The sequence below is a fragment of the Marmota flaviventris genome, chromosome 15 (genome assembly GCF_047511675.1).
Source record: "Marmota flaviventris isolate mMarFla1 chromosome 15, mMarFla1.hap1, whole genome shotgun sequence".
Classification (NCBI taxonomy): Eukaryota; Metazoa; Chordata; class Mammalia; order Rodentia; family Sciuridae; genus Marmota; species Marmota flaviventris.
Window position 1 is genome coordinate 9368643 of NC_092512.1, and position 13430 is coordinate 9382072.

The 13430-nt window shown below is 41.3% G+C and overlaps 1 protein-coding gene across 8 annotated transcripts in view; it reads left to right on the forward strand.

Annotated features, from left to right (window-relative positions):
• The window catches only part of Tmem71 (transmembrane protein 71), a 35342-nt gene extending 21924 nt beyond the window's left edge, over positions 1–13418 (forward strand). For 7 of the 8 annotated variants that reach the window (XM_027950312.2, XM_071602113.1, XM_027950304.3 and 4 more), the window contains 4 exons: positions 3311–3386; positions 10074–10135; positions 10226–10286; positions 13282–13418. In XM_027950312.2, the coding sequence (XP_027806113.2) occupies positions 3311–3386; positions 10074–10135; positions 10226–10286; positions 13282–13297 (215 nt within the window). In that variant the 3' untranslated portion in view covers positions 13298–13418. Of the gene's footprint in view, positions 1–3310; positions 3387–8783; positions 8906–10073; positions 10136–10225; positions 10287–13281 lie in introns of those variants that run through there. The other variant, XM_071602112.1, reaches the window with a different exon arrangement.
• Positions 13419–13430: the final 12 nt, after the last annotated feature.

The following is a 13430-nucleotide window of genomic DNA, read 5'->3' on the forward strand; positions in this document are numbered from 1 at the left end:
ATGCGCATGTACAGATCATCCCAGTTCTTATCTCATAAAGATTAAATAGTTCATGCAAATCAATTTGGGCCATGTCTACTAAATGCTCAATGAATGTGAAGTTACGATTATGCGAAGGTGAGATGAAATGGAAACATAATGAATATGAACAAAATCATGAATATGAACCTCATGGGTTATCCCTTCCCCTACAAAGGCCAAGGTTCCCTGCACCCAGGTGCAGCCATTAGATAAGTGTTGAAGGGTTTTGTGAACTCCCTTTCCAGGTGTTGGATTGACAGAGAAGGTGACTTTACTGTCCAGACAGTGGCCAAGTTATCAGTGCCTCACAAGGCTCAGTAGCCACCTCCTCCAGAAAGCTCCCTTCTCTGTGCTCCTCAGGCTCCCAGGGCTTCTCTGTGTCATGCCCACTCCCTGCACTACTGTCGCATGCTTACCTCTGCATGGGAAGCACCCCCATCTTTGGCCTGGGAACTCCTTCAGGATGGGCACTAGGTCACAGTCCTCCACAAATTCCGTGTGCTCTGTGACTGTGGTGGACCATTTAAAAATGTTCCCTCTCCATACTACAGATAAGAGTACTGACTCAGCAAGGCCAAATCAACCTTGGTACTGTTGGCAAAGTTTGGCAAGGAGAAATGGCTGCTCTCTGCTGTCTGAATTGTCAGTGCCACCTGCTGTATCTGGAGCACCCCTGCTCTTCCTCATGGTCCATTAAAGGGTCTTATTTGCCCCTCTGGCCACTGGAGGTGGCCCTGTACTTCCCTAGCACCCAGTATGCACACCTCTAGTCAAACACGCATTTCCCTCCTCCTCGTTGAGCTCTGGATCCTGGAGGGGACAAGGTCTCCATCTTTCTGCAGTCCTTCAAATGTAGGTTCTGAGTGTGTCTTCTCTGCCAGGTGCTATTCCAGGTGCTGGGGGTAGGTGTGTACAGCCTCATCTCTGTCAGTCAAAGCTTTTGATTCTGAAGTCTCGACTCAAAGTGGACTGCTCAGTCATGGAATCTGTGGGTTTACGTTAATGAAAATTCCCAGGCATAGGGTCGAGGTGTCTGTCCATCTCCGTCTCTTCTTGTCTCTTCTTTTCTGTGGGTGTTGCTTTTTAAAGGCCATCTTGCCATCATTTTCCTGGTTGATTTGTACCTGGACTTTTCTAATTTCCAGTTCAGTGGAGTTATGACGGGAGGCCAAGAATTAAGTTTTATTGGCATTTGAAAGGTTTCACCTACATGGAGAAACTGGTCATTTTGTAGATAAGTATGTGAAGCTCCAAAAACCTTGGAAGGGTTTAAATGCTGGGAGGGAAATCAAAGACGTCCACTAGCCCACCCAAACTGTGCACCAGGAGAGAGCAGGAGAGGGGTTCCTCAAGTAAACCGCGGGTGCTGTCCCCTCGATTAGGAAGTGCAGCGTGGAGCGTTGTGGGAGAAACAGAGTGTAGAACAAAAACTTTAATTCAGTGTGAAGAGAATGGTAAGGGAGATGGGAAGGGGTAAGGGAGACGGGAAGGAAGGTGTGGGAATCAGGGGAGGGAAGTTCAGGGCCCGGTGGAGGCTGGAGGCAGGCTTGCCCAAGGGGTTAGACCCGCTTCACCAAAATAGGTACGAAGCAAATGGCTGCTAAAGGAAGGGGCCTGAAACCTGGCCCAAAGTGACACAACCCCTCTCTTTGTGGAACTCATATGTACATCCATTCATCCTTCAGTGTGTAAGTCTAGAGAGATTTGCAGGTTGTCAAGTTGGATTTGTTTCTCTCAGGAAATGTTCTCCAAATTCCACATGAAGTCGGGGGAGGCAAAGAATAGAAACCCACTTTAGAAAGATGGTGGAGGGTTCAATTGAACCCACGATGACTTATTTAATTCACAGTATACATCAATACCATATATTTTCAGCAAATAATTTGCTACTGCTACGTTTTCAATTGCCAGTTTTCAGTATTCCACCCACATGATGGGCTAAGGAATTTTTGTAGCTGATTCAATCCTCATTCATAGCTTAAATAGCAAAAATAAATACATTCATAAAGTCATTCCAAGTTTCAAACAACTGTTGTAAAACTGAGCTTTGGAAGCATTTGGCAAAAAAAATAAGTTGAGGTCTGTTTATAGATTCCTTCAAGTTTTCTGTAGTAATCTTTAAGCCAGCTCCACTTCTCTTTAGGTAATTAGGGTCCCACTGAGGTTCATGATTGACTGAACTCTCCTGCTTAGAAGTGCTGGAGGATCTGTAGCCACTTCCACTGTGGCTCAACAGCACTGAGATGTTCTGCGGATTGTGGAGAGTTTTGCAAGGACAAACTCTTTCATAATGTATGTTCTCTGTTCTGGTCTGTAGAGACTGCCAGTATGCAAAGCTGCAATTGTCTTTCCCTGCCCCACTTCAGACAAAACATTATGTTCTGTCTAGATGTGGTTTCTACATCTTGGCTCTGGCGTCTCATCGCTGCGTGACCTTGGATCATTTGTCATTTCTCTCAGTTTGGTCTTCTTGCTTGCAGAGCTAAGACAATGTTGCCCACCTCACCTAGTTGTTGTGCTGACTAAATGAACTGATGTGTGAAAGTTATTGGTGAATTAAAAGGCCCTCTACTGATTTTAGGCATTATGATTGTTTGTACCATCATTGTCATCATCATTCTGACATTAGCATAAACTCCACAAAGCCTTTGCCTGACATTAAAGCAACAGGCAACCCTGAAGTGTGTAACATAGTCTTTTATAGTGATAAACAAAACTGATAATTTGCCTAATTGTCTAATGAATGGCCCTGTATAACGTTAGGTGATTTTATATCATTACTTATGACAAATTGCTTGTGTTAGTCAGCTTCTCACCACTGTAACCAAAATACCCAACAAGAACAACTGAAAGGAGAATAAGTTTATTTTGGTTCATGGTTTCCAGTGTTCAGTCCAGGGTCCACAGATTCCGTTGGTCTGGGTCCCAAGTGAGGCAGAACATCATGACAGGAGGGTATGGTAGAGGGATGCTGTCCCATTTATGGTGGCCGGAAAGCACAGAGAGCAAGATTGGGTGCGTGCACCAGGGACAGGCCCCCAGTGACCCACCTCCTCCATCCATGCCCCACCTCTGAACATTCCTGCTTTTACACAGAGCTTTAACAGGGACATCTCATATCCAAACCCTAGCATTGCTTAAGATGACATGCATTTGATGTGTGTGTGTATGTGTGTGTGTGTGTGTGTGTGTGTGTGTGTAGAGAAGGTTTAGTATTATTTTTTTGTTGTTCTAAGATGATTTAATCAGCCATGATTTCTGATCCACTAATTTTTGTTCTTCCTATTAGAAACCAGTGTGTTTCCGGGTGTCTCCTTTCAGGCAGTGCTGCTTACAGCAGGCTTCATCATTTCTCTATGTGCAAGGTAATTCAGATTTTATTTTCATGCAGCAGTATTTCATAATTAATGGAGTGTAGCTGATGATTTCCTTGCCTTATTCCTCAGAGCATTTTTAGGCAGCTCTGTGGTCAAGATCTGCTCATGTATCTATCATGGTGTCTTCTTTTATCTCTTCCCTCCCTCCTCTCATCCTCTAGCAAAGCACACAAAAGCCAGTGTGTCTCGCTTAAAATTGGATTCTACCATGTGTATCCTTTGTAAAGTCTCAGCGACTCCTACTACAGATAATCCAAGTGTCCCTTCCCAGAATCCGAGAGCACTTGAAGTCCCTAGTAGTGCACTCCTTTTTTCCAATTGTAATTTTTTTGTCCTACATTATGTTGATCTAAAAAAGAATAATCAGTAAGAGATTCTCCAAAGAATAACAATGCATCAGGACTGGCAGTGTTTCGATGGGAACACTTGTGCCATCATCAACTGAACATATTCAAATAGATGGAGGCCGGGGAGGTTTTTAAAGGCAAAAATGAAGAGGATAACAGTCGATATTTTGAAACAATAATCTTTGACCACAATGGCTAGTAGTAATGGTGACGTTAGTCTGAAGTTGAACAGAGTTCCTGGACAAATGTCCATAAGAAGTACTTTTTTTGTATAAGATTGTGTCTTGTAGTTCTGGCAGAGTGTTGTTATAATTACCACCAGGCAATCATGCCTAGGGAACCTTGCTTCCTCACGTCCCAGCTTTGTTTAACTTTTGTTAGAGTTGACACAAGTGACTCCATCTTGATTCTGACAGCATTCACAGTCCTTTTACAGATGAAAGGTCAGTTTCAGGGAAGTCCACTCAGAGCATGTGGGACTGCAGCTCCTTTCTGACTACAGCTGTTTCTGCTCTGTTGTCTTTCCCCTGTGTCCTTGCCCTGGCTTCTTTCTTTGCCCAGCCACTGCAGGACAGTGAACAAGCCCCTTTGGCCCTAAATCTAGTCATGCCTCAGGGCCTTGGCACTCGCTGTTTCTTCTGCTTAGCACAAGTCTTGTACAGACAGCCTCATAACATGTGACTTCACTTCTTTGTGGAATTTGTTCAAATGTCACATCATCCTGGGGGCCTTTCCTGACAACCCTGCATGGGCAGCACACCCGTTTGTCACACACACTCCTTGCTTCACTTTTCTTCAGAGCCTTGACCACCACCTCCCTGTCTTAGGTTCACTTCTCTAAATATTAATGACCTACCTGTCCCTTCATGAATATGAGTGACAGTGTCAGAGATGCAGTGTGCCTCCTCCACTTCTGAACCCCAATGCCAGGGGCTTGTCAATATTTGCTGGACCAATGAAGCAAAGACGTCTGGTCCGGAGCTTTGCAGTCCTCACTCTTAGCAGATGCTGCCTTCTCTCAAGGGCTGCCACTCAAGGGTCAGACACCTCGACAAGCTGCTTTTTAAACACCAAGTTCCAGATCCTGTCCCTGGAGACACTGATTTAGGTCTAGTGAGAAGTGGAATTTTAAAACAAGCTTCCCAGTTAATTATGAGGTTTGAGAAGCAATTTTAGAGTACAATGGGACCAAGAGAACAAGAAGGGGGAGGTCCTAGGGTTAAAAATAAATTTGCAAAACTCTGCATTGTGCGTCCCACGTTGGAAGAGCACAACGTGCTCTATCAGAACGGTGGCCCAGAGAGATGGCTCAGCAGCGGGATTATTATCGTGTTTCTTAGGCTGATTTATGTGAACCCTCCCTGCTTTAGAGGTAGAGCTTTACCCTCCAACCCTGGAGGGGTGAACTGTTTTTAGAAACTAGCTTCCAAAAATGGAGTAAAGAAAGGGGAAGGGCAACTTCACTGTGGCAACACCTGGCCAAAGCCACCTCGGGTGCCTGGGACAATGCAGTGGACAAGGCACTCCACTCTATGGTCCTCCAAAACCCAGTCATGTGAAACTTAGGCAGAGAACCCAAACTAGGGGATCTTCTCCACATGATCTGAGCAGTTTCACTCAGATGGAGGTCATTGAAGCCAAGCTGCCACAGCGCAGAGCAACCAAGGAGACCTGATGACCAAACACAGTGGGGAAGGCTGGATGGGAGCCTGGAACAGGAAGGGGAAGTAGGGAAATTAGGACATTCAAATGAAGCGTGGAGTTAATAGTCAGGTACCAGCGTTGGTTCTTTAATTGTGATGAATGCAGGATAGTATATAAGATGCCCGTAATAAAGGGAGGTGGTTGAGAGACACCTGGGAGCCCTCTGTACATACTATTCAATTTCTCTACTTATCTAAATTATTATATAAAACAAATAACTCAATAAATGGGCAAAGGAACGAAACAGACACTTCTCCAAAGAAGAAATATAAATGGAAAACATATATGAAAAAAATGTTCAACATCTCTAGCAATTAGGGAAATTTAAATCAAAACTACATTGAGATTTCTTCCCACTGCAGTAAGAATGGCAATGATCAAGAATACAAATAATAATAAGTGTTGGTGAGGAATCTGAGAAAAGGCACAGTCATACATGGCTGATGGAACGGCAAATCAATGACTCTGGAAAGCAGAGTGGTGATTCCTCAAAACACTAGAAATGGAACCACCATATGACCCAGCGATCCCGCTCCTCAATAAGTATCCAGTACAGCTAAAATCAGCATACTATAGGGTTTCAGCCACATCAATGTGTATAGCTGCATAATCCATAATAGCCAAGCTATGGAACAAACCTAGGCGTCCTTCTGCAGAGGGATGGATGAAAAAAATACGATCTATACACACAATGCAGTATTACTCAGATGTGAAGAAGAATAAAATCATGGCATTTGCTGGTAAGTGGATGGAACTGGAGAACATCGTGCTAAGTGAAATAAGCCAATCCTCAAAAGTCAAAGGTTGAATATTTTCTCTGATATGTGGAAGCTAATCCAAAATAAGAAGAGAGAGAGGAGAAAGCAGAAGAAGGGGGCCTGGAATTTCATCAAAATAGAAGAAAGACCAGTGGAACAGAAGAAGGGGATGGAGGGGGAAGGAGAAGGGACATGATAAGAGGATATCAGTGGAATAGCTCTGACCTAACTCTCTTATGTACATATATGAATATACCACAGTGAATCTCACCATCATGGACATCCACGAGACACTGATTTAAAAAAAAAAGTTTATTTAAGAATCATTTAACAAAAGAGCTAATGATATGAGCAAAAGCATGAATGTGTCTTTTGGATATGTTGACATATTACTCAGCCATGAAGAAGAATGAAATCTTGGCATTTTCTGGTAAATGGATGGATCTGGAGAACATCATGCTAAGTGGAATAAGCCAGACCTAGAAATTTAAAGGTTGAATATTTCCCCCATATGCAGAAGCTAGATTAAAATAAGGGGAAAAGGAGAGAATTCCATGAAAATAGAAGGGAGAACAGTGGAGCAGGGAAGGGGATTGATAGGATTGATGGCGAGGAAGCAGAGATGGGAAAAGAGAGGAAGTGTGGAATGAAATTAACCAAATTATGCTATACATATATGAGTATTCCACGGTGAATCCCACCTTTACATATATCTATAAAGCACCTAAAAAACAATAAATACTGGAATACTGGAAGACCAGTAGCGTGGAGAACAGGGGGCAGGAGTCGGGGAGGGAAAGAGGAAGACTAGGGATTGAAATGGAGCAAATTATATTCCATGTATGCATAATTATGTCAAATGAGCCCCACTATTATATGTAACTACCCTGCACTAATAAAAGCTCTTAAAAAGAAAAATGAGAAAATATATATCTCCAACAGTATATTTGAAATGGTTATATTGAAATAAAAGAAGTTATGAAAAAAATGATAGACACAAGTCTGTAGGATGACATTTATGTAGAATTCAATAGAAGACAAAGCTTATGAATTATTATAGATGTAAAAATAGTGGTTAAACTGGAAGAAACAACAAAGGAACCTTCTAGGTTGCTGAATATATTCTATATCTTAATCTAGATAGCATTTACAGGGGCTTATGTTAAAATGTCAAAATCAAAATGTGCAATTTTTATTCTCTACAGTGCATACGTTAGAGCTCAGTTTAGAGAAAAAAGTTGTAGAAAATCATAGAAGAGATATTGGAAAAGACAGTCATCAAATTTTAATCATGAAGGGTACTGGGTAGTGGCTTTTTAAAAATGACATTTTCTTCTCTTTTGTACTTATTTTTTTTAATCTTAAATAATTTACATTTTGAAAATCAAAATCACCAAGGAATTATTCTTTTCTTAAAAAAATAACTACCCTGAGATACAATCACCCATCAGATTGGAAAAATCCAAATATTTGATCACATATTTTTGGCAAGGCTGGGAGGTAGCAGATGCGCTTCTACATTCCTGGTGAAATTTTTAATCATTAATACTTAAAATCCCTTAACTAGGGCATTTTGACAATTTCTTTGAAACTTAAGGATGTCCCATTTGACTAGGCTATATTCTTCCTGGGAATTTATCTTGAACATACAATAGTACTTGTGAAATATTTATAGAATGCTGTTTGCTGTATCTTAAAAAGTTTCTTATTTTATTTTGGTATTTATTTTTTTTAAGTGTAGTTTTTTAGTGCACTCACAAAGTTATGCCACCATCACCACCACTTCCTAATTCCATTTAATCACTGAAAAAAGAGCCCATAGCTGGGCATGGTGGTGCACCTCAATAATCCTAGCAACTCTGGAGCCTGAGACAGAGAGCAATCCAGGTTCAAGGCCAGCCTCAACAACTAAAATAATTCTCTGTGCTTCCTTAGATGAATGCTCCTCCTCCCTAAACTCCCAGAAACCACTTATCTGTTTGCTGTTCCTATAACCTTATCTTTTCCCAGAATTCTTTAAGAATGTAGTTATTCAGTATGTAGCCTTTTTGCCTTACCTTCTGTCACATAGCAAAATGCATTTAAGATGAATTCATATTGTTGCATGAATTAATAGCTCATTCCTTTTTATTTTTATGGTAAATCTAGAAGTAACCATTGCAAAAAATAAAGCAAGGAAAAGAGGATAAGGGGTAGAAATAAAAGCTTGGAATTTACATTGAATTTTACTCCACGTGGAACCATAGTTCTCCCCACCACTCCTGTCTGCTTTCACTTCCTTACTTTTCCAGAAAAAAAAAAAAAACTTTCTCTCATCGGGTATGTTGTTAACATATGATTAATGCAGAAATCTTTTCACCTTCTCTGCGACACATCCTTCTTGTAAGAAGAGGTACCAACCTACAGCAAGAAGAAATGTGTCATTCTAACAGCCCAGTTCATAGACGTACCATGGATTGTTTATATATTCACCTGTCGAAAGCATCTTTGTTGCTTCCAGTTTTTGACAAATTTGGATAAAGTTTTGACAAGAAAACCTTTTCTTTCTTTCTTTTTTTTTTTTTTTTTTTTAATAGAGACAGGGTTTCAATTCAGTTGGGTATGCAGTAGAGAGAGTGATTGCTTGGTGACAAGAGGAGCTGCTTTGCAAGAAATTACCAAACATCTTCCAAAGTGTTGTGCCACTTCACTCAGATCAGCAATGAATGAGAGTCCTTGTTGCTCTGCATCTGTCTACGTTTGTTATTGTCATTTTGGGGAGCTTTAGCCATCGTCATAGGTATGGAGAGGAGTCTTGCTGTTTTAATTTGCATTACTCCAATGACAAATGACACTGGGCATAGCTTCTTATATGTATTTGCCATATGAATACCTTCATTGGTGAGGTGTCTGATGTCTGTTCAGATCTTTCACCCATTTTTAAGTAGGTTGCTTTATTATTACAGAGTTTTAAGTGCTCTTTATATATTGTGATTAGAATTTCTTTGTCAGATATATTATTTGCAAATATTTTCCACAAAACTATACCTTGTCTTTTCACTATCTTACCAGAGTCTTTCACAGAGAGGACTTTTAAAAATATTTTTTCATAAAATCCAATTAATTGATCTTTTTTGAGAGATTGGGGACTTAGTGTTGTATTTAAAATCTTATTGCCAAACACAAGGTCACATAGTTTTTCACCTTGTATTACGCTAGAAGTTATATATTTTTACAGTTTACATTTTAGTCTATCATTCATTTTAAGTTGGATTTTGTGTGAGATATGGTAAATATGTGGAGGTTCATTCTTTTGCATGTGAATAACCAATTGTTCCAATATCATTTGTTGAAGAAACTACTCTTTCTCCATTGAATTTCCTTTGCATTTCTGCTAAAATCAGTGGCAAAGTACCCTTGGGTTGGATCCCCAGTACTACACACACACAAATTAATTTACTAGCCAAGCATGGTGGCACATGCCTGTAATCCTAGCAGCTTGGGAGGCTGAGGCAGGAGGACCGTGAGTTCAAAGCCAGCTTCAGCAACTAGTGAGACCCCAAGCAACTCAGCAAGATCCTATCTCTAGTTAAAACATAAAAAAGGGCTGGGGATATTGCTCAGTGATTAACACCACTAGGTTGGATCCTCAGTACAAAAAAAGAAAAAGAAAAAAGTAAATTTTACTGCATCCATATGGGCCTATGTCTGGGCTCCCAGTTCTCTTTCGTCGATTTACTTGTCTATCCTTTTTCCAATACTGAATCTGTATTATTGTAGTTTTATAGTAAATCTGGAAATTATAAGTCTATTTAAGTCTAAAAGGCCATCATGCATGTTGGAAATGCATAATTACATGCTAAGTGGCAGCGATCCTGTTGTTTCAGATGGTGGATTGGAGGAGTATTATCCAATGTCTTCACGTGCATGCTGGTGATAACAATTGCTTGTAAGTAACAGTTTTGCAAACTGCTGCTCTGATTTCATTTGAATTTTGGTCATTTAAATTATTTAACAATGTTTCTCCCTTCCGCCCCAGATGTTGTCCAGTCATTGTTCCTCAGCCTCGCCAGCTATTTCAAAGCCACCGCCCATGCCTGGTGAGTGTTGCCTGCGCTGTTCTCTTCCTCCGAACAGAGATGCCAGGCTGGCACCTGATATCTGAGAATGGTTTCTGCTGAGTAATAGTTGGCAATGACTACATATAGAAAAGATCCTGATTGTTCCTCCTGAACAATATTTTCAGTCAATCTGATAGTATCATCCCGCCTCCCAAATTCTTCCATCAAAATTGAATTAATTTTTAAGGCAGAAGGACTTAGGAAATAATATGAAAATAAGTGGCCTTTCCAATGATTTTGAAAGGGGCTTTTAAAGACTCATAGCCCTGCACTTTATAAATACTCACTTTAAGAGACCTTTATCTTATGTTATTCCAAATGGCTGGCAAACTGCCCACTAGATATTCTGTTATGAACTGCAATTCCTCTGCCGTCTCTAACCCACTAATGATGCCCCTGTGTGCTGGCTGCTCTGGTGCAGCATATTTCAAAGGATGAGATGCTCTCAGGACTCTAGACAGTCCACACCGTGCCATCCCACTGCAAGATGGCCCATGTCAATTACCTTCTCCCACAGCTTGGAGGTGGAGGTCTGCAATTCAAATTAGTTGATTGGTCTTTGCTCCAGACACTGCGATTCCCTGTTTTTGAAATCTTTGTATTAAATATGGAATCACAATGGGATTGAATGAAGATTTATTTGTTTACCACTCCAAGCAATATAGATTTACTGACACTTTGAGTGACACTTCCAATAATTTCTAGGCCATTCAGGCATCTTGGGGGCAGTCACTGATAGAGCTAAGTTTTGTTTAACCTGATAGTTAGGAAACCGGGTCTGGGAATCAACAACAACAACAAAAATTCTTATTCTAAAACCCTTGCAAATTAATGACCTTCGTGTAAAACTCTTCTAAGATACCCACGTTCCTTCCTCAGACTGCAGGTTTCTTTCTAGATCTATGCACAAGCTCTAGGTATGCCTGACCCTGACATTCACTGCAGGTCTGTGCTCAGATCTGTACATAGAGGTGACCATGAATCAGGACTAGACTACCAGAAATGAATAGTCAAAAGATTGTCATTCAAGATCTATATTAAAACCCGACTTCCAGAAGAGAAACCATGATCATAGTTTGTCAGACAGTGAGACCTGTATGAATTCCTTCTCTCTAGCTCTTTAGATTGGCTTGTACAAGTAATTAGAAAGACAGTTATCATTCTGTAGGGAAGCTCTAGGTGAAGGCAGAGTTTCTCAAAGTGTGCATGGGACTGTTTGTTCTAGAACCAGCAGGAGAGTTGATCTAAATCACAGGGTCTGAATCCTGGTTCCAGACCTTCTGAATCAAAGTTTGGGGGTGAGGGAATGGTCTTCATTTTTAACAGACTCTCCAGGAAATTCTTTGATCATTAATTATGAGAATCTTGGGAAGACAGTTCCTAAAATGCTTTACCCCCTTGATTTCTGAAGTAGCAGTTCTTAACCTGCCAGATCTTTACTGAGAATTAGGCTCTGTTCTATTCTACCTGGGAGGCCCAGTTCAGCTTAGCTGACATTTATGGAGTCTCTACTATGGATGACAAGGTTGCAAAACCAAGATATTGGCCAGGCTTAAGAGTTCAGAGTCTGATGAGAGTAACACACATGTAAAGGGCAAGATAGAGTTGAATTCTAATGGTAAGTGCAAGTGTGGAGCTGGCATAGAGGCCCAAGGGAACAGCAGGAGGGAGAATTCTCTACACTAGCAGGGACAGGGATTGCAGGCTGGGAGGGCTTCCTGGAGGAGAAGGCACGGTTCTCTACAGGTTACTCAGTACCTTCTGCTGCTTTGAGCTCCTTGCTGTTCTCTACTGAAAACAGCAACTCAGGACCACATTTATTTCCTACATAAGCATTCTCATCTACAGCCTCACTTCTAGAATAGGATTTCTTCTTTGATTATTTATGTACATAATTTGACTTCTTTCATCCCCTCTCCATATTTTCCGGTTTCCCACCCACCTGGCCTCGAATACACACACTCTTGCATTTGAGATCTGTGGAAAAGGACTGTTGACTCCCATTTTTGTATTCACCCCCGTGCCTTGAAACTCATAGGCACTCCATAAATATTCATCAATTTGAAGGTATGCACAGCATCATTTCTTGAAGTACTTCCTTTATAGCAAGAGCTCTGTGCCTGCGTATTAAAGATTTTGCCAGCCTCTTTCTCTTACATAAACATATCCAGAGCTAACAAGCCAAATACATGATTATTCATACCAAGAGTCAAGGAGGACTCAAGCCTCCTCTGACACCACTGAGGAGACTCTAAGGAAGTGGCCGGTGAGCACCGAGTGGGGTTCAGTGAACAGGAGCCCAGCAGCCCTCCACGCCCTTCCTGCTCCCTGGGAGCTCAGATGAGAACAGCTGCCTCTTCTTCAACGTTTTGTTCTCCTGGGGTCATATCCCGTTCCCTTCATCGGGAAATTCTATTCCAACTGCCTTCTTCTTTCAGTTCAAAGCCTGCCTTCGTGGGGCTATTTATCTTGTTCACCAATGTCAGGAGCATCCCTTGAAAATAAAGACGCCCAGGTATCCCCTGTCGCCAACACTGTGTTAGCTTCGGGTGCACGTGTTACATGTTTACCACCTCCTAGTAACAAAAGGAGCCCCATTTGTTCCATCCACTGTTAGATAGAGTAAGTTATTTCCAAATACTTGGTGGGTGAATGAATCAACTTTAGGGAATGAAAATGCAGGGGAAACCCACAGGTATCCTCTAAGCTGTTCTATTGGGAGTGGACGAGAAAACAGGAAAGCGTTTATTAACTAAGTATCAAGCTGGATTTAGGGGTGACAACCTCCCTGGTCTTTCAGAGGACAGAACATCGAGAACTTGGGAGAAAACAAAAACAGAAAGTTACTTTGAGGCTCCATCCAGTCTTCCTAGTTGTGACTATTTCAACTAGTTTTGCATGTGTGTGATTAGACATCGCATTTCCTATGCATGTAGATGAATTATGCATTTCTTTTCTCCTTTCTCCAATCTAGGTTTGCCAGAATTTGACAACCATTTAGGAATGCCTCTGATGAATCTCTTCCATCTGAATATCCGGAAATTGTCCAACTGGCAGTCTGCTTGGAATTGACTGTTATATTTGCAAGGGAGTAAGCAGCTGGATGATGGAGGGGAAAAAAAA